Source organism: Brassica rapa, chromosome A09 (genome assembly GCF_000309985.2).
Source record: "Brassica rapa cultivar Chiifu-401-42 chromosome A09, CAAS_Brap_v3.01, whole genome shotgun sequence".
NCBI classification, from domain to species: domain Eukaryota; kingdom Viridiplantae; phylum Streptophyta; class Magnoliopsida; order Brassicales; family Brassicaceae; genus Brassica; species Brassica rapa.
This window is the reverse complement of record NC_024803.2, coordinates 219,934-244,502: the sequence shown is the minus strand read 5'-3', so window position 1 is coordinate 244,502 and position 24,569 is coordinate 219,934. Positions and strand designations below refer to the sequence as shown.

The 24,569-nt window shown below is 37.4% G+C and overlaps 8 protein-coding genes across 12 annotated transcripts; 2 read left to right on the top strand and 6 right to left on the bottom strand.

Annotated features, from left to right (window-relative positions):
• Nucleotides 1–1,910: 1,910 nt before the first annotated feature.
• On the bottom strand, nucleotides 1,911–5,080 carry LOC103836912 (digalactosyldiacylglycerol synthase 2, chloroplastic). The gene is made up of 5 exons (XM_009113227.3): nucleotides 4,797–5,080; nucleotides 4,274–4,615; nucleotides 3,232–3,498; nucleotides 2,693–3,042; nucleotides 1,911–2,580 (listed from the first exon to the last, which is right to left on the bottom strand). The coding sequence occupies exons 2-5, from the start codon at nucleotides 4,583–4,585 to the stop codon at nucleotides 2,064–2,066; spliced, it is 1,446 nt and encodes a 481-aa protein (XP_009111475.1). The 5' UTR covers nucleotides 4,586–4,615; nucleotides 4,797–5,080; the 3' UTR covers nucleotides 1,911–2,063.
• Nucleotides 5,081–5,313: 233 nt separating this feature from the next.
• On the bottom strand, nucleotides 5,314–9,499 carry LOC103836911 (NAD-dependent malic enzyme 2, mitochondrial). The gene is made up of 18 exons (XM_009113226.3): nucleotides 9,125–9,499; nucleotides 8,878–8,974; nucleotides 8,681–8,799; nucleotides 8,292–8,588; nucleotides 8,150–8,210; nucleotides 7,968–8,071; nucleotides 7,805–7,888; nucleotides 7,618–7,724; nucleotides 7,415–7,517; nucleotides 7,007–7,105; nucleotides 6,813–6,878; nucleotides 6,643–6,715; nucleotides 6,468–6,554; nucleotides 6,321–6,375; nucleotides 6,156–6,227; nucleotides 5,968–6,030; nucleotides 5,755–5,869; nucleotides 5,314–5,652 (listed from the first exon to the last, which is right to left on the bottom strand). Exons 1-18 carry the CDS (start codon nucleotides 9,275–9,277, stop codon nucleotides 5,581–5,583), a joined length of 1,827 nt encoding a protein of 608 aa, XP_009111474.2. The 5' UTR covers nucleotides 9,278–9,499; the 3' UTR covers nucleotides 5,314–5,580.
• Nucleotides 9,500–10,506: 1,007 nt separating this feature from the next.
• On the bottom strand, nucleotides 10,507–11,958 carry LOC103836910. Of its 2 annotated transcripts, none has more exons than XM_033280697.1 (3): nucleotides 11,752–11,958; nucleotides 11,386–11,586; nucleotides 10,507–10,798 (listed from the first exon to the last, which is right to left on the bottom strand). In XM_033280697.1, exons 2-3 carry the CDS (start codon nucleotides 11,551–11,553, stop codon nucleotides 10,709–10,711), a joined length of 258 nt encoding a protein of 85 aa, XP_033136588.1. In that variant the 5' UTR covers nucleotides 11,554–11,586; nucleotides 11,752–11,958; the 3' UTR covers nucleotides 10,507–10,708. The 2 variants fall into 2 exon arrangements, with proteins under 2 accessions (XP_033136588.1, XP_009111473.2); XM_009113225.2 differs by having other exon boundaries at nucleotides 11,386–11,598; nucleotides 11,752–11,889.
• A 52-nt stretch (nucleotides 11,959–12,010) lies between these two features.
• Nucleotides 12,011–14,283, top strand: LOC103836907 (putative threonine aspartase). 2 transcript variants are annotated; one of them, XM_009113222.3, is made up of 10 exons: nucleotides 12,011–12,250; nucleotides 12,326–12,376; nucleotides 12,450–12,570; nucleotides 12,673–12,757; nucleotides 12,851–12,932; nucleotides 13,018–13,272; nucleotides 13,351–13,514; nucleotides 13,611–13,740; nucleotides 13,830–13,934; nucleotides 14,039–14,283. In XM_009113222.3, the coding sequence occupies exons 1-10, from the start codon at nucleotides 12,053–12,055 to the stop codon at nucleotides 14,126–14,128; spliced, it is 1,281 nt and encodes a 426-aa protein (XP_009111470.2). In that variant the 5' UTR covers nucleotides 12,011–12,052; the 3' UTR covers nucleotides 14,129–14,283. The 2 variants fall into 2 exon arrangements, with proteins under 2 accessions (XP_009111470.2, XP_009111471.2); XM_009113223.3 differs by having other exon boundaries at nucleotides 12,668–12,707.
• Nucleotides 14,284–14,371: 88 nt separating this feature from the next.
• On the bottom strand, nucleotides 14,372–16,055 carry LOC103836908 (bifunctional protein FolD 4, chloroplastic). Its single transcript, XM_009113224.3, has 5 exons — nucleotides 15,738–16,055; nucleotides 15,352–15,644; nucleotides 15,052–15,288; nucleotides 14,801–14,968; nucleotides 14,372–14,709 (listed from the first exon to the last, which is right to left on the bottom strand). The coding sequence occupies exons 1-5, from the start codon at nucleotides 15,919–15,921 to the stop codon at nucleotides 14,539–14,541; spliced, it is 1,053 nt and encodes a 350-aa protein (XP_009111472.1). The 5' UTR covers nucleotides 15,922–16,055; the 3' UTR covers nucleotides 14,372–14,538.
• Nucleotides 16,056–17,620: 1,565 nt separating this feature from the next.
• Nucleotides 17,621–21,241, top strand: LOC103836901 (DEAD-box ATP-dependent RNA helicase 8). Of its 2 annotated transcripts, XM_009113214.3 has the most exons (10): nucleotides 17,623–18,301; nucleotides 18,475–18,535; nucleotides 18,875–19,109; nucleotides 19,195–19,433; nucleotides 19,520–19,771; nucleotides 19,843–20,023; nucleotides 20,154–20,242; nucleotides 20,331–20,404; nucleotides 20,480–20,609; nucleotides 20,869–21,241. In XM_009113214.3, the coding sequence occupies exons 1-9, from the start codon at nucleotides 17,979–17,981 to the stop codon at nucleotides 20,556–20,558; spliced, it is 1,533 nt and encodes a 510-aa protein (XP_009111462.1). In that variant the 5' UTR covers nucleotides 17,623–17,978; the 3' UTR covers nucleotides 20,559–20,609; nucleotides 20,869–21,241. The 2 variants fall into 2 exon arrangements, with proteins under 2 accessions (XP_033136585.1, XP_009111462.1); XM_033280694.1 differs by lacking the exon at nucleotides 20,331–20,404 and having other exon boundaries at nucleotides 17,621–18,301; nucleotides 20,467–20,609.
• LOC103836902 (uncharacterized protein At3g61260) lies at nucleotides 20,985–22,237 on the bottom strand. Of its 2 annotated transcripts, none has more exons than XM_009113216.3 (4): nucleotides 22,091–22,237; nucleotides 21,889–21,952; nucleotides 21,730–21,811; nucleotides 20,985–21,571 (listed from the first exon to the last, which is right to left on the bottom strand). In XM_009113216.3, exons 1-4 carry the CDS (start codon nucleotides 22,098–22,100, stop codon nucleotides 21,374–21,376), a joined length of 354 nt encoding a protein of 117 aa, XP_009111464.1. In that variant the 5' UTR covers nucleotides 22,101–22,237; the 3' UTR covers nucleotides 20,985–21,373. The 2 variants fall into 2 exon arrangements, with proteins under 2 accessions (XP_009111464.1, XP_009111463.1); XM_009113215.3 differs by having other exon boundaries at nucleotides 21,889–21,955; nucleotides 22,091–22,189.
• On the bottom strand, nucleotides 21,480–24,458 carry LOC103836903 (actin-depolymerizing factor 8). Its single transcript, XM_009113218.3, has 5 exons — nucleotides 24,068–24,458; nucleotides 23,446–23,711; nucleotides 21,889–23,377; nucleotides 21,730–21,811; nucleotides 21,480–21,571 (listed from the first exon to the last, which is right to left on the bottom strand). Exons 1-3 carry the CDS (start codon nucleotides 24,068–24,070, stop codon nucleotides 23,227–23,229), a joined length of 420 nt encoding a protein of 139 aa, XP_009111466.1. The 5' UTR covers nucleotides 24,071–24,458; the 3' UTR covers nucleotides 21,480–21,571; nucleotides 21,730–21,811; nucleotides 21,889–23,226.
• Nucleotides 24,459–24,569: the final 111 nt, after the last annotated feature.

Genomic DNA, 24,569 nt, shown 5'->3' with positions numbered 1-24,569 from the left:
ATTGTCAATATATATAAGAAAAATATAATACAAAGCCCAATTTGAAATACCAACTCAAATTATGGTTTTCATATTTCATATTAAGTTTTAAAAATATAATATATGTAATTATTTATATGATGGTATGTATAAAATACTATTAATTATATGATTACTTATATGATGGTACATATAAAATACGATTAATTATATGATGATAAAATACGATATATAATAATGACTAGGGATGGGCTTTTGGATACCCATACGGGTTTAGTTCTGATCGGTTTGTATTTTGGGTTTTCGGGGTCAAAGATTTCAGCCTTATTAGAATGTTTCTAAATTTTGGTTTGAGTTCGATTTGGATCTTTGCGGGTTTGGTTTGGGTTTGGATAACTAATTTAAATTATTTTTAAAGTCTTAAATCATTATATATTTTAAATTTCTCAAAATGTATAAATAAAATAATATATTACGTATAAATTTGAATAACATATGTCATAATACTTAAACTTAACATATCAATTGGCTTGATTTAAAATTTTGGATACGAAATCAATAATTATTTTAAGTATTTTTGGTGATTTGAGTATACTTTAACTATTTCAGATATTTACTTTTGACTATCTATATATATTTTCAAGTATTTAAATCAATTTAAAAGTATCATTTTTGATGTTTTATATACGTTAAATCTAAAAATAATTAATATATATAAGTATATAAATCTATTTTTAGATAAATTCGGATACCTAAATACTTCGGTTCGGATCAGATTCGGTTCTCTAAATAACAAAATTTTGAATAATTAGAATATTTAATCAATTTATGTTTGGGTTTGGTACTATATCTTTGGATCGGTATCGGTTATGTTCCTCGGATTCATTTTTCCAAATCCTAATAATTACATGAAAAACAAATATCAACATATTTTTCAAAATATACACCCGCGCGCCTGCGCGGGTCAAAATCTAGTTCACATTATGGTGGTTGAGTATTACACCTGAGACGAATCCGGATATCCGAAAAATTTAGAATAACTGAATTTTTCTAAATATCTAATTGGGTCCAAATGTCTAGGATTTAAAATTGAAAGGATCTAACCAAACCAAACCCGAGAATCTGGATGCCCCTGTCTATTCTAAACACATAAAAACAGCATTTTCTTAATGTTTATAATGCGTTTGGATATTCAGGTCGGTTCAGGTATTTTGGATATCAGATAGTTCGAATATAGAAATTTAAAAACCATATAGTAACAGACCTATTTGGGTTCAGTTCTAGTTTGGGTTAGTTAAAGGAAGAATTGGGAACTACGAAAAAAATTTGCTAATATTTTTTTCGTGCTTTTCGAATATTTTCAGATATTTCAGTTTTGGTAATACATATATTTTTGGGTATTTGGTACTAAATCATTGATTTTAATAGGTATACTAGATTTTGACCCACGTTTTGAAAATACGGGTTTGATTTTTGGATAAAAAAATATTAACTTGTATTGTTAAGTATCTTTTTTGAATTTTGATCTACATATTTTGTTATATAATAATTATATTTCTGGCCTGAGTTTTATTTAGTATTTTATATCCGATTTAGACATGCCGTTAAATCGGTAAACCCGATTACATGTATATAATCGGATTCGAATCTAATGAAAAGCTCATTAATTAAAAATTTGATAAATCCCGACAGAAATCTAAAAACCGTCATTAACTCGTGAACCGACACTGTTTGGCCCAGTAAAAGATCTAGAAAAAAATGATAATATTTCTAAAATTTTTGATGAAATTTTTTGGTACTTTTAAATATTATATAAAATAAATTGAAATATTAGATTTGTGATTAAAAAAAACCTTGATTAAAAAAAACCTTGATTAAAACCAGTTATGCATAAACCTTGATTAAAAAAAAAAAAAAAAAAAAACAAAGCCAGAGCAAACCAACATGATATGTTTAACCTAATTGTCATGTTACTATAAACCATCAAAACATTCCACCAAGCTATAGAATGATTCGTTGAGTATATAAAAAATCACATAGGAATTTTCTAGCAAAATACAACACATTTTTTTATATAACAAGGGTCAATCTTCCTTGAGACTATTCCGGGAAGGGGTCTTTAGAGTCAAGCCAAGATCTTTGCACAACTCTTCATCTGGCTGCAAGCTTCCAGGGATTGCACCAAACGCTGTTCTTGAAGTTTCAAACCCAGACGCCAAGAAGTGTATATACGCAGACATGTCCTCCAAGTTTTTCCCCACACTTATAGAAGATGACGCAAACAGACTTTTCTTTGACAAGTTCGAATCAGCTCTTGCTAACCTGTTAAGATCTGAGACTCTTATAAACCGTTGCGTAGCAGCTTCCCATGATAGTTCATGCCTCTGCTGCTCTGTTAGTTGTGATGGTTGTTCCCCAAGTGCCTTGAGTGTGGCTCTAACAAAACCCTTCCCATCGTCGTAGACTCTGCAGTTGGGAAACTGTTTGAAGAACTCGTTTGATGTGTGATCTGCGCATACTACTATTTTCCCCATCGCCAAGGTTTCTGCAGTTGTTGTGCAGACCACGTCTGTCGTGCTGGGGTTTAGAAACACTTTATAGCTGAAACAGAAGACATAGTAATTACAATAGATAGAGGTTAATGCTCAGATTAAGATAAGAATCTATGTTACAAGTATGCTGCATAGCCGAGGTTATTAAACTAGAGACGTACTTGTGAAATAAAGGGTCGGCGTGATCACGTCCTGGGTAAACATTAACCGTCAGGTCAAGTTTTCGAGCGGCTTGTTTGATCTCTTCAGAGTCCTCTCCACTGCCGTATAAATCAACCTCTAAACCAGCAAGTTCCTTTTGGTGTTTCTTAAGTAGTTTAAGAAGCTCCTTGTACCCTTTGCTCCAGACCATCTTGCCAATGTAGTATGCCCCTTTTGTGAAGGGCTGCTCCTGGAGCTTCTGCTGTTCTAGTTTTTTCAAACCAATCTCTAGAAATTTGGGGTTGACACCGTGAACGTTGCAGACTATAGATTTAGGGTATTCTTGAGTCGCATCCGATAATCTAATCACCTGTATGAGTAGTAACATAATTAGCACAAGTCCTGATTCACATCATCAAAATTTTCTGTTAACATAAGGCCAGCAAACTATCTTGATCCCGGAATCAAATCCAACCATTGGATAATGATACACAGATAGATACCAACATATAGAGCAATCACTCCATCATTTCTATTGGTAGCTGTAAAGAAAGTTTACCTTGTGGCAGTAAATGCCAACAACCCAGCTGTTTAAGTACTTGAGGAGAAATGCTTTGAGGCGGCCTTGTTTCTCTCTCTTTACGTATTCCAAGTAGTTTGTGTGCACGACCCCTATGACGTAGTTGAATTTGGTTTTCCATTTTTTGCCATGATGAAACCATGTGAGATGCTCAGGCTCCTCAAGGACGGCAATGTCTGCCTCTTCGTCAGGAATGGTATCCGATATGTCCCCAACAGGAAGAATACTTCTTTTGTCTGTAGCAAACTGCAATAAGATAATTTGAATAGTTAAGGAACGTATAGCACAGTTAATTACTACTACATAAAAGTTACTGTGCAATAAAAATCGGAAGAAAACTCAGTACTAGGACAGATGGGAGAATATGGAAACACATAAAAGATTTACATCTACATAATGTCCATCAACATGCAAGTATACATCAGGTATATGCAGACTCATGTAAATAACACAAAGACATGACATATAGAGAAAGCACAGACGGTAAAAGAAACTATCTATGTCCATGAAAGGTCTGGAGTCCGACCCAAAAATGGTCCTTATATATGAGCATTTATGCGTATAAGCAGACAGTTTCACATACATATATTGGAAAGATCAGATACCATATTCACAGAATGAACACATAAATGTGAGATGAAGAAAGATAACACCGGATATGCTGCGTGAGAATTGAGGATTATCAATGATGTAATGGTTAGGGTAAAAGAGACTATCTATCTATCTCCACGAAAGGCTTTGAGATAAGAGTCAAAAAGGGTGATTATAAATGTATGAGCAAAAAATAAACATATGCGCGTAGATGCACATACAAACATATGTTGGAAATATCACATATGAGATTCATATAATGTACACACAAAAAAGGTGAGATGAGAAAATAGACTGAGAACTGAGGATTAACTATGAAGTGATGGTTAAAGAAAGCTGGAAAGAATTCAACTTTTAGATAAAGAAGGAGTATTTAAAAGGAAGGAACTAGAAAGATTAATTCTAGTTGAGAAAGGGCAAAAGTGAATACCTTTCCTGGATAGAAACGAATCTCAAAACTTAAAGGGAACGAGACTCTGTCCTCAAGCCAACGACGGACATAAGCTTCTTGGTGGGAAGGGGAAGCGAAAGTGATGTTATTAGGGTAGACAAGGAGCTGGTGGTTGAGAGTGAGCCAAGGAATGACCAAAGTGACACGTCTTTGACCGTCTTTAGCAAGGTAGGCAGCACGGAAGAGAGGATTAACAGCAGTTCCCGTAAGCCACGGAAGACTAGCTGTCGTAAAGATTGCAATGTGCTGTTTCTGCTGCTGCTGTTGTTGTTGTTGTTGTTTCATCATCATATCATATATATATCCTCAGCTAAAACTATCCTGTAAACGAAATTACATATAATTATTACTTAGATATTCCAACTATTGCCTGTGAATTTCAAATAAATGATTCACCGTTCAATCTACATACAGAGAGTCTTCCCAATACGATAACCAAACATTCACATACGAGAAACATGAACAAAGTTTATCAGAAGAAACTCCCTAATGAATTTCATACCTGGAGAATTTCAATCGAGAAGGGACTCTTTTTGATTTGATCAAAGCAAGCACGATTTGAGAAAAGCTGATTTGGCTTCGAGCAAAGGGCGAGCGTGACAAAGGGAGAATATTCTGCGGAGCCTCTTCGTTGGTTTTTTCTCAGGTCATTCTTTAAACTTTAATCAAATTCCAGGCTGGTCGCTGATTTGTCCAATCTCTTTCTTTCTTCCTTTCTCTCAACATTCCTTTTTTCCCCAACGTCGAGAGAAAGAAAGAAGAACCAACCAACAACAGGCTTGCGTGTTCCAGACTACGTGCCGTTTTCTTTACGTCGTTTATGTTTCAGTTTCATCCTTCAAGTCAAAACCGGCGGGCTTGTTGAGTGTTACGGCCTAGGCCCAATTGCTCACGGGCCAATTTATTCGTTCCGTTTCTTTCATTATTACAAATTATACAAAACTTCGAACCAGAACCGTTTCAGTCCAATCCAAATCAAATTCGATTTTATCAAACCGAAATCTGAAGATCAGAGCAGATTCAAAGAAATGTTATTGCCCCAAAAAAATGTATATTATATGATCCTTTCAGACATTGGAAAAAATATCGGACAAAGGACAAGGGACAGGTGACCTAGAGCTAACACTGTTCTTGTTCTTTGTCGTTTTTAAACATTAGGCATCATGGCTTTCATAGCACATACTGGGAAAAGAAGAAACAATGTTGTTGACCGCAAATAAGAGAAGGAAGAAGTTCTTTTTGTATTTTTGGCTTTTATTATGAGATCTGAGAGATTTCACTGCTGTCTATTTCTCGTGCACGAGAGGGCTGTAAATTGGGAACCACATGTTGCGTGTGATGTAATCCACTGTCTCCTCCTGTTGTTTCAAAAGAAGAAAAAAAAGATGCAATTAGATTCCAACTTCTACTAGTGTACCTTAGTTATCATGTTTAATACAAAGCTCAATTAATTCTGATACCTTAGACATGTGACTGAGATCTCTGGGACCAACATCCCCATGTCCTTCTACAATGTCGTCAGTAACAGCAGCTCTTAGAACAGCCGCCCCAACCTCTGCTGTTATGTGTCGGATGCTGCATTTTTTTGGTTCAGAAACCAATTACTTTTAATATAACCATTTAAGATATTAATCAATGGATAAGAATGAGAGGGGATTCAGAGGAAATAATACTTGTTGATTGAAGGGTAAAGGATGCCTTTTTGGACTTCTTCGTCAGTCATGTAGGATGCAAGGCTGCGTTATATTTTCAAAATATATATTTAATCATCAGCCTCACTATATTATAAGCTCCAATCTTGTCATTTTGTTTCTAATGGTTGGAGAGATAGAAGAGAACCAAATAAATGCAATCTTCTTACCATTCAGCAGCTGCTAGCAGCATTCCATCAGTTACAATACGCGCACCAGATAGAAGAGTCCCTAACCCGATCCTGTAAAACAAAATAAGCACAGTTGATTTGAGCTATACTTATGGATTAATATGTGATTCACTGTGAAGCAGTTTTCAAGAACCGAAAACGAACCCGGGGAATAGGTACATGTTGTTGGCCTGATTCACATGCCCAACACTACCATTCTCTGCAAGTTTAAAGAATAAAATGAATATTTTATTTTCAGACTTTACGTAATTAGAGTTACAAAATCCATAAATGAACCTCACTATAGCCTACCAAGTTGAACGTTTTCAAATGGGCTTCCGCTTCCAAAGACTATGTTTTCTCCGGCGTGCTTAAATGCATCAGCAGCAGTGCACTCGGCTGCCAAACAGAAAAAAAGAGTGTTCAGATCAGATCTTCTTTCAAGGAAACATTGTTACATTATTTTGGAAAGACAAAACACACAAACCATTCAAGGTGGGATTCGACATAGCAAAAATGGCGGGCTTGCATGAATCAGATTCTCGCATTGCCTTGAGAACCTTTGCACAATTTGAAACCGTTAAACCATATAAGTCAGTAAAACTGCTAATTAATATATCATTCAACTACATGTTTGTTGAAATTAGGTTCACCTACTTCTTCAGTGAAGATGCCACCAACTCCAGATAAACCAAGAAGTACATGTGGCCTCACTGTCTTCACCTGAACAAAAATTTGTAAACAAGGAAACAATATTATTATGTCTCAACTTTCATGAACAGCTGTAGAGAAAAGAAGATGGAGTCAAATAATCGGCCAAGTCAAGAACACAATAAGGCTTTAAGCTTTACCACTTCAACGATACTTGCTCCCTCACGTATCTCAGCTGGATTTTTGGCAAAAGGTACAACTGCTGGGTCAAGTTTTGACCTCTCCGTGGTGACAAGACCCTAAAGCACATTCAGTCGTTTTCATTACATTATTCAAGATCTTATGAGGCAATCCAATTTAAACAAAAAAAAAAACAATATGCTGACCAAGACAAAACTAATATGTCAAAGGGATAACTTTTGAAAAATGTTTTTGACTTCTTCTAGGTAAGCTCTTAGTAGATAACTTAAGACAACATCCAAAAGCAAGCTCTAAAAGAGACAATAATATGACAGTTTCAAAGTCAACTCCACGAGCTAAAATATTTATTATCAAGCAAGACAAACCATTCAGATGACGTCAACTAGCAAGGGATAAGAGAGACTTACATCTTTATCTATCAGGTAAAAGTTTTTCGTTGCTTCAGCGAAGCTGATGCCTGCCATTCTCGCAACCGCCTGTACTGCCGTCTTTGTTACACCGAGCCCGGCACTATAAAGAAAAGAAGAAATATTACAATACGAAAGATGAGATGAAAGTTACTGCAGAAATATACAGTACAATATTAGTAAAAGACTGGATAACCCAGTACCTTCCAGCTCCAACCACAACAATCTTTTGGTTAACAAAGTCTGACAAAGGACGACCTTGAGCTCTTACAGTTCCCAATAGTCCAGCGAGAGCAACACCAGCAGTTCCCTGAGACATCATACGCCAACCTTGTTATTAAAGAGTAGCTTTAAAGTAGAAGCAGCTGAAGTGAAATGATGAGAAGATACCTGGACATCATCATTGAACATGCAAAACTTCTTCCGATATCTATCCAAAGTTTCAAAAGCCCATTTCGCTTGGAAATCTTCGAACTATTATGATTGAAACAACCATTTTAGTCATCCTCATTCCCCACCACCACCAAAAGGTAAAACCAAATTATATATATACCTGAACGACGGCCTTAGGCCAACGTGTGAATGCAGCTTCCATAAATTCATCAACAATCTCAAGATACTCCTCTCCTTCCAGTCTAGGTTGTCTCAGTCCTAAATCTGTAGATATATGAATGAAGAATCAAAGGAAACACATCCATAGAAGTGCATCATATAGACTAACAAAAAGTAGCTTACAGAGTGGATTCTGTAGGAGCTTTTGATTATTCGTCCCCACATCCAACATAATTGGCAAAACCTGAAGATGAACAAGGAGATGAAACTCATGTTTTGTACAGAAAAAAAAAACACAAACAGATCATGTGGAGATGGGGCGTACTCTCTGTGGATTGATTCCTGCAGCAGCGACATACATGTCGAGCTTTCCGATAGGAATCCCAATACCCTGGACTCCAAGGTCTCCTAAGCCAAGGATGCGGCTACCATCAGTGATGACAATCATATCAACCTGGTGAGCAGGCCAGTTGTAGATCATAGACATCATCTCTCCTTTGTCTTTGGCACTGAAGTACATTCCTCTGGGTCTTCTATACAAACCGGAATAGTTCTGACAAACCAGTCCAACCGTCGGTGTGTATATGATTGGTGCAAAATCTTTGATGTTATCAATAAGGACCTGCAGAGAACAAGCGATGGTTATGTCTCCGGGGTGTGTGAAGATGTCAGGATAATAAAAAAAAAAGAAAAAAGAGGAAACTTTGAACTCACTCGGTAGTACAAAGTCTCGTTACGATCATGCAACCTATTGAGAATCCTCCACTTAGCTAATGAGACAACGTTGTCTGGCTGCCCTTGCGTGTTCCTCTCTAGCGACCGAAAGGACTCAACTGCCAATTTGTATTCATAGGAAAAAGTCTCAGAAAACCAGAAAAAAAGGCATAAGCATGGATCCAAAAGAGACTTACTGAAACGGGCATATTGCTGTTCAAAGGAGATAACACGAGGAGGAAGCAAGCCTCTTAGCCCCAACCTATCTCTCTCAGTCAATGGAAAACCTGTGTCCTGTGCAAACCATGAACCCACCCCAAAAATGAGAAAGGAACAAACTTCAAAAAAGGCACCAAACGAGCTGACAAGATTTCAAAATGTTATAAACTCACTTCCCATAGAGTTTCAACAATCAGGCATTATAAGATCAGAGGAAAAGAGAACCTTGTTAAACCATGGATCGTGGAGGATATCGGCACCACGCTTGTGGACGATGCAAGGACCAGGAATCGCCGAAGACAAGTACCGCCGAGATCCGTGGGTTCTTGCCGCCGCAGCAGCAGCCTTGGAGAAGCCAGCAATGTTCCTCCACATCATCTCACTCTCGAGATCCGATCAACTCAAAACCACACACGTACCGAATTTGCTAACCGGAATTCGATGATATGACAAGTTAAACCGTCAAAATTAGTCAAAACTTTTATACACAACACAAGGTTGAGCTTTGATCTCTTTACTTCTTCTTCCTCTTCTAGTGAGGAACAGAATATAAGAGGAAGCTGTCTGATGAAGAGGGAAGATGTCTGAGACCTGCCCGAGGATTAGTAAGAGCTAAAGGGGGTCAGCCAAAATTAATTACTCATTTATTTCTTTTGTTTACTTTTACGTCCCTATTTTAATTTCTCTAAAAGGAACATTTAAAAAGAAATTAGTGTAAAGTCAAAAAAGCAAGATAGGGAAATTAAATTTAGAGTTGCCCGAATAAAGATTTGGGCAACAAGGGTATAAACGGAAACACGGTTCTGCATTATTTTCCTCGCATATTAGAGAGGTGAAAGGACATTGACTAACTCACCGTCAGATCATTGACACGTGTTTCCGTGTTGTCTTGTTTACATTCTTACCCATGCGTGTACCTCTGGTAACAAAATATTACGTCGTCATAATATAAAAAAAGCACCGAAGAAGAAAAGGAAAGGAGAGAATAATTCGACCATTTCTATAGAAAACCATCCTTTTAAAATTATATTCGCTGTGGCGACTTGAGACCGTCAGCTTTTAACTCCAACCACTGCTTCTCTTCTTTCTTTTTCTACCGTTCTTGTCTGAAAGATATGTTATGAATCGAATAACTCCTACATTACTTTGGTAGATCTAGAAAGATAACTTACAGGCTAGCCCCTCGACAGCTTCCCACTTACGTCACAAGTTTACCAACCAAAACACACGATTTTAAAGATTTTAAAATTTGTGTATAATATAACTAGCAGGAAAACACATGTGCAGCCTCTCTTTCTCTGATATATTTAAAATATGTAAAGAAAGTTATTAGTATTTCTTTTTCCATTTTCTTGATAGAAGATGTATTGTGTGTGTCAATGTTTTATGGCCTTAAAAACAATTTGCCATAGAACATAAGAATAAAGATCATCCATAGACCATCAAAATGCAAATTCTAGCTATTTGGCATTTTGGTATAATCATCAACTGAGTCACATACGTTTAAAATGAAGATTCTTAAAGCATTATTCCTAAAATTGGTTAAAGGTAAGAACTCGGATGGATTCTACCTTAGATAAAACCTGACCCTGATCAAATTGGGTTTCTGGAAAAAAACATGAAATGTCTTAATTTAGGAAGATCCCATGTGGTCTAACAACATGGCAAGGCAAAGACAGAGTGTTATTATTATGGTCACAATAGTGTGAAAAATCTAGAAGGGGTTTTGTCATGCGCTCACATTGTCGTCTGCAAAACAAGAAACAAAGGCAAAGAGAGTTGTCTCAACAGGAAGCAAAACAAGAGTGTTTAATGCTCTTTTTCGTAATCGTCCTTGGTTCCAAAGTTCTTGCACCAAATCTGAGAAGGAATTGGACGTACGGGCATGTGCGGCCTTTGCTGTAATCAAAACAACAAGTTTTGTTTTAGTCATGATCATCAAACACAGGAAAGTGAAAACTATATGGAGATACACAATATATATATATATATATACAAGTGCTAGATCCTTGTAAGTTGTAACAAATGAATTGATTTCAGCATCAGGCTTCCAAAAATTAAAAAAGCCAAATATATACTGTATTTGCTTTTAAGTTTCAGGAGTTCAAGAAGATTAGATTTCAAAGACGAGCTACAGAAAGAGAAACCAATCAATAATAACTTAAATTAACATGGCAATGAGGCACAAGGTCACAGGCAAACATCACAAATAGGTTACGATTTGCAGATATTCTACAATAGATAACAAATGGAACTAGGCATGAGGAGAAAGGGTTGTTAGTTTTACATGCATTGCAACACACTATAATGATCTTGTCAAACATATAAACCAAAGCTATCTGCTACAAAAGATTCTAACACAGACTGTATACGATGATTAGCTACAGAATAAACCTACATCATGCTAGACAGTAGACAACGAACTGGAATAGGCGAAAACAAAAATTATATAGCGACGATAATTAATACACAGACAAAGAATAAACCTCGAGCTCGGCAGACTTCATGGCAATGGGGATGCAGACAAGGAAAACGCCGAGCATCGCAAAGGCGGTGTTGCGACGCCAGTGCTTGGGCCTGCAGTAAGGCCCACCAGACATGCTCCATACTTTGGCTCTGAAATCGCCGCCTCCTTCTCCTCCAGCTCCTCCCATTTTCTTCTTAGATTGGATCCGGTGATCACAGTCCACTACTTTTTCCTAATTTAATACCAAAGACGACCAGATCCATCAGTAACATCAAAGCAAAATTCAAAACCCTAGCCCGCTAACAGCAAATTACAAGCGGAAATGATGACAGATTCGTCGAATTGAGTACTCTAATAGCGTGATTCAGGAGTGATCGAAACTTACCTTAGCGGCGATGATATCAGAAGGAGGATCGGAAACGACGAAGAAGATGAGACTCGAGAGGGTGAAATGAAATGAGTTTTGGCCTCTCTACTCAGGGTGTTTTACGTCTTTTGCCACCCAATTGACGTCTATTGCCCCCCTCACTTGTTCTTTCTCCGTCAACTTTCTCGTTATTATGGAGTATTCAATGGGCAATAAGGTCTTTCACCAACAAAGAAAAATAGAATTCAAACAGCAGGAATTGTTCACATTAGATCTTCAAAACGACACGACGTTACCTCTCTAATTCAGAACGGCGTGTATGTATGTATGTGTACCAAGGTTCAAAGAGGTTTCGTTTCGCCTGAAAAAAATGGCTTGCGACGGAGGAGCAGATAAAAGCCGGCGCTTTTTCGTGGCGGTCCACGTCGGTGCCGGATATCACGCGGTGGCTAACGAGAAAGCTCTTAGATCCGTCATTAGACGTGCTTGCCTAGCCGCCTCGACTATTCTTCGCCAGGTTCTATTTAATTTCACACTCACTTACTTTCATTTTTGAACATAGAGTAAATGTGTGATCTTTGCTTGCATTTAGGATTCTGGTGAGTGCATAGATGCTGTTTCAGCTGCCATTGAAGTCCTTGAGGTACTTTGTTCTTGATTATAGCTAAAATAACTCTGTATATGTCTGCTAATGGCTGATTCCTATGTGAAATTAGGATGATCCGAGCACAAATGCTGGAAGAGGCTCTAATCTGACAGAAGATGGGCGTGTGGAATGTGATGCTAGTCTTATGGATGGTGATTCTGGGATCTTTGGTGCCGTTGGAGCTGTTCCAGGTAGCTCTCATCTCAACCTTCTTTTTTGTAACTTGTGTATCAACATTACAGTATTTTTTTTATCGAATTGCTGAATATTTTGGAATGTGAACTGTAGATCAGGTGTCAGAAATGCCATCAAGATTGCTGCTTTGTTGGTCAAGGAGCAGATGAGTGGCTCAACCTTATTAGGCCGTATACCTCCTATGTAACCAAGCACCCTTCTTTCTTCCGTCTTATATCAATACCCACCTTTGAATCTGTTTCATCATGCATTGAACTTTCTAACCGGCCTCCATAGGATGTTGGTTGGTGAAGGAGCTCGACGTTGGGCCCAATCCAAAGATGCCATTTTGCCTGAAACGGTCACAGAAGCTGAGCAGGTTCAGATTTCCACATTCTCCAGCTTTACTCTCAATCACTTTATTCCTTGAGAACTATCTTTCAAGTATTCGTATGTTGCAACAGTGGCTGGTTACGGAGAGAGCAAGAAACCAGTGGAGAAAGTTTAAGAGTATGCTTTCAGCGGTAGAGGCAAAGAATAACATTTCTTCTGAAGAACGACAAAGGGAAACTGAGAAGAATGGAACATTTGATGAAAGACCTTTACCGTGCGCAGCAGCAGTAGATGAGGATAAAATCATGGATACTGTTGGCGTTATTTGTGTTGACAGTGAAGGACGCATTGCTTGTGGATCATCAAGTGGTGGTATTGCAATGAAGGTAAGAACAATCAGTTCCTAGTTGTCTTCAAAAAGGAAAAAAAAATACTGATTATCATGTAATGATATTGCATTTCAGATTAGCGGGCGTGTAGGTCTAGCAGCAACTTATGGTTCTGGTTGTTGGGCATCCTTTAAAGGGCTATTTGGGGATCCATGTATAGTGGGCTGTTGTGTATCTGGAGCTGGAGAGTATCTTATGAGAGGATTTGCAGCTAGGGAATGTTGTACTTCGTTATCACTGTATATCTCCCTAAACCCTTCTTAATGGTTATGCTATTTTTGGTGTGGCTTTGCATTTCTATAACAGATCTAAGAAGTGGTTTGTTATGTTCTTAGTTCACAGGCTGGTCCAGCATCTGCCGCCATGAAGGTTTTACGTTCTGTCATGCAACAAGAGAGCTCAGAGCGTGGAGATACTGACAAAACTGGTGGAATTCTAGTAGTTCAGGCGGATGCTTCTGTATCTGTAAGCCTAAGAGTTAGAAGAACCTTCTTAGTTTTTCTCCTTCTTTTGATTGTTAATCTAAACTTATGCTTGTTCTGATTCCACTCAAGGTCCCTGGAGATAGGCCGGAGCTAAACGCTGTAGAGATAGCTGCTGCTTACTCGTCACTGTCGTTTGGCATAGGATACTATGGGAACTCGATAGCAAAGCCAAAGGTTTGGCATTTCTTTTAGATACCAACGAAAACATATCATGGTTAACGGTGGAGTTTGAAATCTAAGTTTAGGACCAATGGTTATGTTGTTGTTTCCTTGAACAGATTTCGATCCTTAGGAAGAAGAGAGGGGAGAATGAAGCTGGAATAGACCATTTTGAAGCCGGGATTGATCTCCGTACAAGTTGTTGCTGATTTAATTCTGCCTCTTGAATCTGATTATGTATGACAACAACTGAAGGAAAGATTTAAGAATTTGTAACATGTGGACAGCACCCTTTCAATATGTACTAGGCTAATGCCCGCCTGGGTTTTTTTTGTTATTAAAAAGTCTCTGTTTGACATCCACCCACAAAATATAAAGTTTTAGTAAAACTATGTATGTCAAAGACAAACACACGAAAGCAAGAAGCCGTCTGGTTTTGGAGGCAGTAAGACTTGTTAAAACCAAAAGGGCATTTTCTTCCATTAGAAAAGAACATGTGTTTAGCTTCATACAACCAAAAAAGAGACATTTAATAAAAGACCATACCAAACTATTGTATCCGAGAAAAGCCTTATTAAATCAAAAAAAAAAAAAAAAAAACATCAATCTTCCTACAAGGTCACTCAAAGTTGTGAATTCTCTTGGCCGATATTAAGGTATTGGAAAGGAGCATAGCTATGGTCATTGGTCCTACACCACCAGGAACAGGTGTGATGGCTGATGCAATTTGGCAAGCCTCCTCATAACAAACATCTCCAACCAAACGATAACCACGCGGAGCATTTGGATCCTGCGAGTTTCCAATATATGAATGTCAAACACTGCATTGATTTATATACCTGCAATGCATTACTATGATAATGTCCAAATTGTTTACTTACGTCGACAGGATTAATCCCAACATCAATAATGACGGCACCCGGTTTAATCCAGCTTCCTCTAACCATGTTTGGTTGCCCAACCGCTGCAATTATGATATCAGCTTCCCGAGTGATTTCTTCAGGGTTCTTGGTTCTTGAATGGATAATGGAAACAGTTGCATCCTCCCTCTACACCATTTACCAAAAAAAATGTGACAACTAATTATCAAAGTCCCAATAAAAACAAATGCCACTATTATTCTTATCATCACCTGCAGTAACAGAGCAGCTGGCATACCGACAATGTTACTCCTTCCAATAACAACAGCTCTTTTCCCTTTGATCTCAACATTGTATCTATGCAACAGCTCGATGCACCCCTTAGGAGTACACGGAACGAATAACGGCTCTCTACCACGCATGGCAAGTCGTCCAATATTAAGCGGGTGGAATCCATCGACATCCTTCTCTATACTAACCGCATTCAAAATGTTCTGCTCATCCATATGCTACACACATACAAAACATTCAAAACTCTGTGCTTTTTTTTCAAGATATGAAAAGAAAGTTACCGATGGAAGAGGCAGCTGAACAAGGATTCCATGGATAGATGGATCATCGTTGAAGCAGGAGATGGATTTCAACACTTGTTCCTCGGAGCAATCTTCAGCTAGACGAACTTCCAACGATTTGATTCCAACGGAGTCACAAGCTTTCTTCTTGTTCCTCACATAAGTTGCCGAATCTTTCCTGTCACCGACAAGAATCACGGCTAATCCAGGAACCACGCCGATAGATTCCTTCATCCTCGAAACATCGACTGTGATCTCATCTCTAATGGTTTTTGCCACAGCCTTCCCATCAACTACCAACCAAAAATCAAATTTTACAAGTCACAACTCAATTTTCTCAGACAATAATAAAAAAAGTTTGATTGAGTGTGTGTGTGTGTGTATACTTGAAGTGGCAGAAGAGGGAGAAGAGGAGCAGCGGATGGAGATGGAGCAGCCACGGGCAGAGGCAGTGCTCCGGAGGCGGAGCTGGCCGACGCAGTGACGGAAGAGAATGGCGCCTCGGCGGCCGTTGACGTGTAAGAGAGTTGAGGACATGGAGGAGCAGTCGGTGAACATCATAGAAGCCATTTTATTACAGGCCAAAGAGAATAGTTGTCTGCTCGTCGTGGCTCCCGGACTTATTAGGGCTTTAGAGGTCTGAGGCGACAAGATTTTAACTAGTGAGAGACCACTTGATTGTTGCAAGTCTGATTATTTTATGGCCTGGCCGTAAACATATATAAATAGCTAGGGTTGCTAAAGCCACCTGGCCATATTGTTTTTATTCATCAATACTATTAAATTAGGATCATGACCTATTGATATATGTTGTGTCCAACTAAATATTTAATTGACATTAGACCTATATATATATATATATATATAAATATAACTGCATAACTGTAAATCTATTCTATTAAAACAGCAACATGACCAATTGATGTAAGGTTATGTCCACTTATTTATTTTCTTTATTTAAAGATAAACAAAATATATATATCACTTTTACGTAACCGTTTGTTCCTAATTAACCGTTTTCTCCTATTACATACAATATGATGCATTTTTGTTTGATCGTGGACATATGAGGTGTTTAGTGGCTGACATACTTTCATTGATAATTTATAATATAATTTATAATATAATCGTCTGTTCATATAATCCTAATATAACTGTCCTATTAATAACTAAACATATGTCTACTGTCATATATACACTTCTTTTTCCATATATTTATCGACTACTACCCTAATGTAACCGTTTGTTATCAATATGCAGTTCACCAATAATATAACTGTTCAATATTAGAGCGGGTGGGATTACATTTATTATTTAAGATAGTCAAGTCGATATTGTTTCTATATAAAATTCATTAACTATTAGCCTATTACGTCTTCATGTATCAAACAACGAAGTGTATATATGTTTTGATAAAGAGTTACTTGACATCTATTCTATTAAAATAGGAACATAACCTATTGATATAGGAGCAGTCCAACTATATTAATACAATTATTAAAATTTCATATTAATCATTTAAGAGAAACATTTTACAAAAAAAACATAAATATGACTAAAACTACAAATATAAAAATTAAATTTCTAAAAAATTGCAAAACAAAAAATATACCCGCCCTTTTAAGGGCGGGTCATAATCTAGTTTTCAAGTTAAAAAGATATTCATTAGAACTTATAATTATCTGTGTTAAACAAAAAAAAATAATTTTAATTAATCATTTTATCCTCGATTCACTAATTAAGCAAAAATATTTGTGCAATTTTTATATAATAGTCTTAGGAAAAGGGCAGAAGTCTTTCATTCTTTCCATTTTAGTTATCATTTTAGGTTTATGTATACATATTAAAAAAAAAATTATTTTTACATATTTCGAAAATATAAACATCATTATCTATACATTAACTATATTTCAACTAATAAAAAATAAGGTGAAAAATATTGTTAATAAATTTTACACTGAAATTATAAATTATTATTTAATTTAAAAATTAAATTTTACTGTATAACGACAATTAAACTAAAATGGAAGGAGTAATTTGTTAGATAAAAGATGTGTTAATAAAAAGAAAGTAATGGGTGAATCTGTAATCAAAGGAAGTGGTTGATGAATCGGTAAATAAAAAGAAACACAGTGTAAGTTTTGTAAATTTAAGAAAATTGAAAAGCCCGTTCAACACCACCCAAGCCCAAGGCCGTGGCCCGTGGTTATGTAGCCATGATCCATCTGCATCTCCCACCAAAAAAATCAGACAAAATCAGAAAGAAAAACATTATAATAATATATTATTACAGAGAGATTTGCCTGCCTGTACTCCGTCTGTCAGTGTCTCAAGCCTTCCTTTGATTGCTCGCCCTCCCCTTCCTCGCGTGGACCTCTTTCGTTAACTGTCTATCATCAATCCTCGAATCTCGCTTTCATTTTTCCCAGATCTGCTTTCTATCTATCTCTCGCTTCAACCCTAGATTTCTCCGCAAGTTTCCTTTTTGTTATTAAATCTGTCAAATATCTCGAGAGATTGAACTAGGTTTTTTGAAGAAACACTAGAACGTTGGTCTTCCCTTGCTGTACAGATCTTATCCGTAGATTAGCGTTTTAGGGATCGATAAGAAGGAAACTCTTGTGGTGATGAACAACAACAACAACAACAGAGGAAGGTATCCTCCAGGGATTGGCGCTGGTCGTGCTGCCATCAACTCTAACCCTAATTTCCAGTCGCGGCCTGGTTACCAACAGCAGCCGCCGCCGCAGTACGTTCAGCGCGGTGGTTACGCTCAGCAGAATCATCAACAGCAGTTTCAGCAAGCCACGTCTCAGCAGGTGCAACAACAACATGGATACCAACAGCAACAACAATGGCTTCGAAGACCCCAGATCTCTGGCGGTAACAGTAATGGCGATGCAGTTGCAGAAGTTGAGAAGAGTGTTCTGTCCGAAGCCGTCGACACAAAGTTAGTAGCTTAAGTCCTCTTTTTATGTTGCTTGTCCTATCTTACTACAATGGCATTGAACTGTGTTTAGAGTTTGGTTTCATTTTTGTGCGTGTGGTAACGTTCGTTTATCAAGCTCTTAGTCGTTATGTTAGAGGCTTGCTTATATTCATTATGTTTTTTTTTCTCTCCAGTTCGGAAGATTGGAAAGCGAGGCTTAAACTACCTGCACCTGATACTCGCTACAGAACTGAGGTAAGACTCAATACTACTGGAGAGAGGGAATAAATTAAGGTGTCACCTTTGTTTTGTTTTCCTTGCACGTAAAGGAAGCGTATATAAACTGATTATTTCACCTGCCTTCTGTTGTGTTATGCATAAATGTGTTTCGTTTGTTTGATAGCTCAATATTGTTAGTGATATTTTCCCTCATTTTAACCTTTAGCTCTTAATAGTTAATACAAGGAAGCTCTTGGTTTATGTGCTTAATACAAAACCTGTGTGAGGATCTATTTTTGGGTAACCGATAGTTTTTCTTTTGTTTGTTTGCAAACGATAACATTTGTATAATTCTTCACTTCCTATCATGCTCAGGATGTGACTGCAACTAAAGGAAACGAGTTTGAAGACTATTTTCTGAAACGAGAGCTTCTAATGGGAATCTATGAGAAGGGTTTTGAAAGGCCTTCTCCTATTCAGGAAGAGAGTATCCCAATCGCCTTAACCGGTAGAGACATCCTTGCCCGAGCCAAGAACGGCACTGGCAAGACTGCCGCCTTCTGTATTCCTGTCTTGGAAAAAATTGACCAAGATAACAACGTCATTCAAGGTTCCTGGACTCCCCCTCCTGTTATTAATTGTTTACTTCTTTCTTCCAAACCTAGTTTATCGCTGATACCCTGTCTTGTTTGCAGCTGTGATAATTGTTCCAACTCGAGAGTTAGCCCTTCAGACATCACAGGTGTGTAAGGAGCTGGGGAAGCATTTGAAGATCCAAGTCATGGTGACCACTGGAGGCACCAGTCTAAAAGATGATATCATGCGTTTGTATCAGCCTGTCCATTTACTGGTAGGAACTCCTGGGAGGATTCTGGATCTTACCAAGAAAGGTGTTTGTGTTTTGAAAGATTGTTCCGTCTTTGTTATGGATGAGGTAAATGGTGCATTGCTTACTTTGTATTAGCAACACTGTCATGGTTTCCCTGAATTTAATTTCGATATGAATCTATTTTATCTCAGGCGGATAAGCTTTTATCTCAAGAGTTCCAACCTTCAGTGGAGCATCTGATCAGCTTTCTTCCCCAAAATCGTCAGATACTGATGTTCTCAGCCACGTTTCCTGTCACTGTCAAGGATTTTAAGGATAGATTTCTGACGAATCCTTACATCATCAATCTCATGGATGAGCTTACGCTCAAGGGTATTACGCAGTTCTATGCTTTTGTTGAAGAACGACAGAAAATTCATTGCTTGAATACACTCTTCTCCAAGGTTAGTACTTAGATCTGAACTTTAAGTATTGATTAGCTGGCATTGACTCTCTTTTTCTTCTTCTTCTGCAGCTGCAAATTAACCAATCCATCATATTCTGCAATTCTGTAAACCGTGTGGAGCTCTTAGCTAAGAAAATTACAGAGCTTGGGTACTCGTGCTTTTACATCCATGCAAAGATGCTTCAGGACCACCGGAACAGAGTGTTCCATGACTTCCGCAATGGTGCATGCCGTAATCTTGTGTGTACTGGTATGCCCAATGCTTTTTTTGCATGAATACAATGTTCAATCAACTTACTTCTTAGAACTCGAGAGTGGCTTTTCTTAGGGGATCAAGTCCTTCACCTGAATAGTTTATGGTTTGGTGATGATTGATGCAGACCTGTTCACACGTGGGATTGACATTCAAGCAGTCAATGTGGTGATAAACTTTGACTTCCCGAAGACTGCAGAAACTTATCTACATAGGGTAAGCTGAAAGTCAGATGCCTACATTGTACCTGATTCCTACATATTAATTGATGGTCATATGATTTCGATACCCGGTTGCTGTTCAGGTTGGTCGATCAGGAAGGTTTGGCCATCTTGGTTTAGCTGTGAACCTCATCACCTATGAGGACCGCTTTAACCTGTATGTTTTTCTCTCTTAACTGGTTTATACTCATGCTGCATACCTTTGTTATTTAACCTCAGTCTTATATTATAGTTACCGGATTGAGCAAGAGCTTGGAACGGAGATCAAGCAAATTCCTCCACATATCGATCAGGCAATTTATTGCCAATAACTAAGGGTTTGACCCCCCTTGGTCTCCTGTTAGGTGTCTCGGTAATAAGTGGTAAGTAACACCAACTTACGGACAGGCTTGAAATGTTCCTACTTTTGGGGTCGTTTTACTACTTGTAAAGATTCTCTAGGATAATTATTGTAATATACTGTATACAATAATAGTGTTTATGGAAGATCTAAGACGCCATGTTACATCATTAGGAGACAAAGTTCTCGTCCTTTTTATGCTACAAAATATCTTTAGTTAGTGTTGCTCCTCATTTGCGTGAGATCCCTAAAACATTATTTGGATTTGTGTTATTATTCAGGTTGGTTGACGCAATGGGAAGAAAGTTGTGTTTATCTAGCCATGGCAGGACAACCAAAACCCAAAGTCTTCTCATTCTACCTCTTACCACCAAAATGTTATGTGTGCGTCTTTTGAGTTTCCCTTATTTAGTAGATTCAACTACATATAGACAAGTCCCAGAAGGTTTAAAATTCTGGGTAGAAGTGGAAGTGAAGCTCTTTTTTTAATTTTAGGTTTGACAAGTCGTTTGATGCTATGTCTCTTTCTTTGTCGTAGACTGATCAATGGTTTCAGTGTTGTGGTGTGTCTTCAAAAAGCTATGCTTTCGTGAGTCTTTAATATCCTGTTTTCAGCTTTTCAACTTCAATAATAAGTCTTTGCATCGTTTCGTACACATGTGTGTGTTATGTGGACAATTATTTTAGCACTCTCCATGAAAAACACAAGCAAAATCACACATAAATTATACAAGTATGACATAGGAGTGGGGAAGATGGGTCGTAGTAATATGTAACACAGTTATATCAGAAGCAGCCGCAAGATGACTTGTTGGGAATCTGTCCAGTGGCTTGAAGCCTAGCAGCTTCTTCTTCGGCATGGAGAATCTCTTGAGCGCGTCTAGTTTGAACCTTCGCTTTCTTCTCTTGTGCTTTTGCATGAACTGCTGCTTTCTTGCTCCTCAGTTTCTCTGCTTCCTCCATTTTCTCACTGTCCATCTTCCGCTGCAGAAAACAACATTAATGTCTTTAGATGCAGCAGTCTTTAGTAGTTGACTTGCTTCTTGTTTTTGATAGATTCATTTGAGCATCAAATTTACTTGAGAAATAGAGAAGAGTCATAAACATTTAAGTAGAACAAGAGATGTTTTGGTGGGACTTACTTGGACACTAGCGAGTTGAGATTCGATCTTTCTTGTTTTCTTATTCTCCCATCCTGAAATCTCATGGAGCCTCTTCTGAGTCCTGCAAATTAGAAAAACTGTCACAGCGTCGTGTAGACACTGCGGAACCTTAGAAAAGGGGGTTGTGTTGTTTCTTACTTGCTAGTGACCTTTGTTATCTTCTCTTCCTTCCATGCCTTGATGACCGATAACTGCGCTTTTCCTACTTCATGAGTGTTTTTTTAAACTTACTTCATAAGTGTGTTATATGTTAATAACAATTAAAAAAATTGCTTTTGAATCCAAATAGCCATTCTCACAAGGTGATGACAATAATGTAAGTTTGTGATAGGAGTATTACCTGTCTCCATTCAAGGAAAGGAAAAGAGCTTCGAGCTTTAGGTTCTAAATGAAGGTTAAAAGAACATTTAGTTCTATTTATAAAGATATAGTGATATGTTCGATCGGAAAAGGTTTCAATGATATAAGTGTAATGGTGTCATTTTTTCTTATTTTGTGAGTATTGAACATTGATTCTGATGGTTTTCCATCCGTCTGTGTTAGTCTTTTCATTGTTTATTCGGTATGTCTTGAAGAATATGTATTACAGCTTGCAAAATAAACGAATATTGAAAAAAATGGCGAGCATCACGTGTTTTCTAATTTCTCGTATTTTTTCATGATTTGTGTTTGTGGAACTCTCAAAAGAGTTTTGTTAATCGTTAAAACATAAATGTGGAAATCGATGTATAAAACATTACATATAAACTAATCTAATTTTGCTATTTTAGTTAACAAATTTTGAAAACCTAAGTTTTTTTATTAGACGTATATATTTGTTTTTTTATCATTTGCTTCTCGTCCCTATATTCCTTTTGTGAATTTTCTTTTATTATATTTGTTTTAATCAAAGAATGGAATCTATATTAAAAATAAGACAAAAAATAAAGAGAGAAAAGTTTGGATGATATATGCTTAAAGCATTCCATACTAAGTCCACTAGATTGTTTTACTAATGCATCATTAGTTGGCATTTTCTGTTTTGTTGTTTTTCTTATTACTAGATAAATAACACGAGTTTTTGCATGTTGGATGATCTTCATAACTGTAATAAAAACAAAATAACAAATGGGGTTAGTCTACCTAAGAACTGTGGAAGCATTGCATCTCTAACGATTCTCAAGCACAAGTAGTCGCAGTCATACAGGCAGCGTATCCGTTGGCTCGACCTGAATGGTTCACTTTTCAGAAAGAAAGCTCAAGAATTAAACTATCTTAATTACCATTGTTTTGTTTTGCTTGTGAGGAAAGAAAAAAACAATAATAATTTTAAGACATAAATCCACACAAACTGTTTGCAAAGAGCAGAAATATCCAAAGGGAAATGGAAATGTCAATGATACAAATTAAACAAGCTTTAACATACAAAACAATTTAGGAATAAATAAAGATGCAGTGGTTCATTTAGAATAATGATATGATATGATTTTTTGGGGCTCACAGAGCTCGTTCTTTGATGATGTCAAGGCTCATCTCGCTAGGATCAGTTGCTTGCAACTCAACTTGAATTCCATCCATTTCTCTCTTGAACCTATCCTTTGAGCTTGCATACAACATCTTGCTACGTACTCTTGAAGTATCAGGTGACCTGTTCAATCAATCAATCAATCAAAAGCTCTCACATATTCAGATCATGAACTACACAGATGTGTTTACCATGCAATGAAATAGATCTTGCTCTTCTGGCAGTTATCCTCGGTGGTGAAATCAAAATCATAGATTGCGTATCGGCATTCATTCTCCGGGATGGAGTTTGTGAAATCATCGTAAGTCTCTTGTGGATTCCCAAGCTTTTCGATTTGAACTTCTTGAGCCTTCTCATCAATCTTGAACACGATGTACCTGTAAGTCCTCTTTGCTTTCAGCTCCATAAACTTGACCTTGCATTCATCATTTACATGCATCCCAGATGCCGAGTTAGCCTGTCACAACATAATCATTTATTAGCCATACATGAACCTTCTTCATGATGTTCCTAACTAAATAACATACAAAACTTTTGATATGGCCATAACGTATCACACAAAGCTATTCCACACATGAACTCTCTTCTTGTTATATATACTTCCAAGTTCCAAACCAAATACCACAAAACTAATTAGTATATTTTTTAAATATGAAATCCTAACATTATCACCACCATATATACCTATCCAACAACAACATCCAAATGGGAATTCATTTCACTTAGCCTCACAGTTGGTTGATGAAAAACCAGAAACGTATGTAAAGAAAGGTAAGCCATGCATCATCTAAGACTAGATGTGTAGGAACTTACCATGTCTTCTTTGTTGAGATGGAAATCTAAACCAGGGTTTGATGATTAGATCAAAATGAAGGGAATGGGGGAAAAGCGGGGGGAGAGTTGAAGAAAAAACACAAAGGAGGGGCTGTTTTGATCTTATTTTTCTTTGGTCTATTTAGCCTGGGATCACGTATTCAGAATAGACGACTTTGTTGCTGTCACGTTGTGCCCATATAGATATTTTCAAATGGTTTTTATATGTTTTACTCATTCTTACTAATACATTTCTATATTTCTTTATTACTTTGTGGTGAGCTGAAAGTTTTGGTCGGAAGAACATTGGAGCGTTGAGGTCTACATGATGTACCAATGTTTTAGTTCTTTTCCCTTCAAGTTTTGACCCTCTCTCTTCTCCTGACATGATTGGTCTGGTCTCCTCAGGCTTTTGTTTTCGGTGGATCATAGTCTCTCTATGCCCAAATGTGCCACTGGATTCAGTCGAATTTAAAAGATAGAGGCCCAGCACTTTCCAATC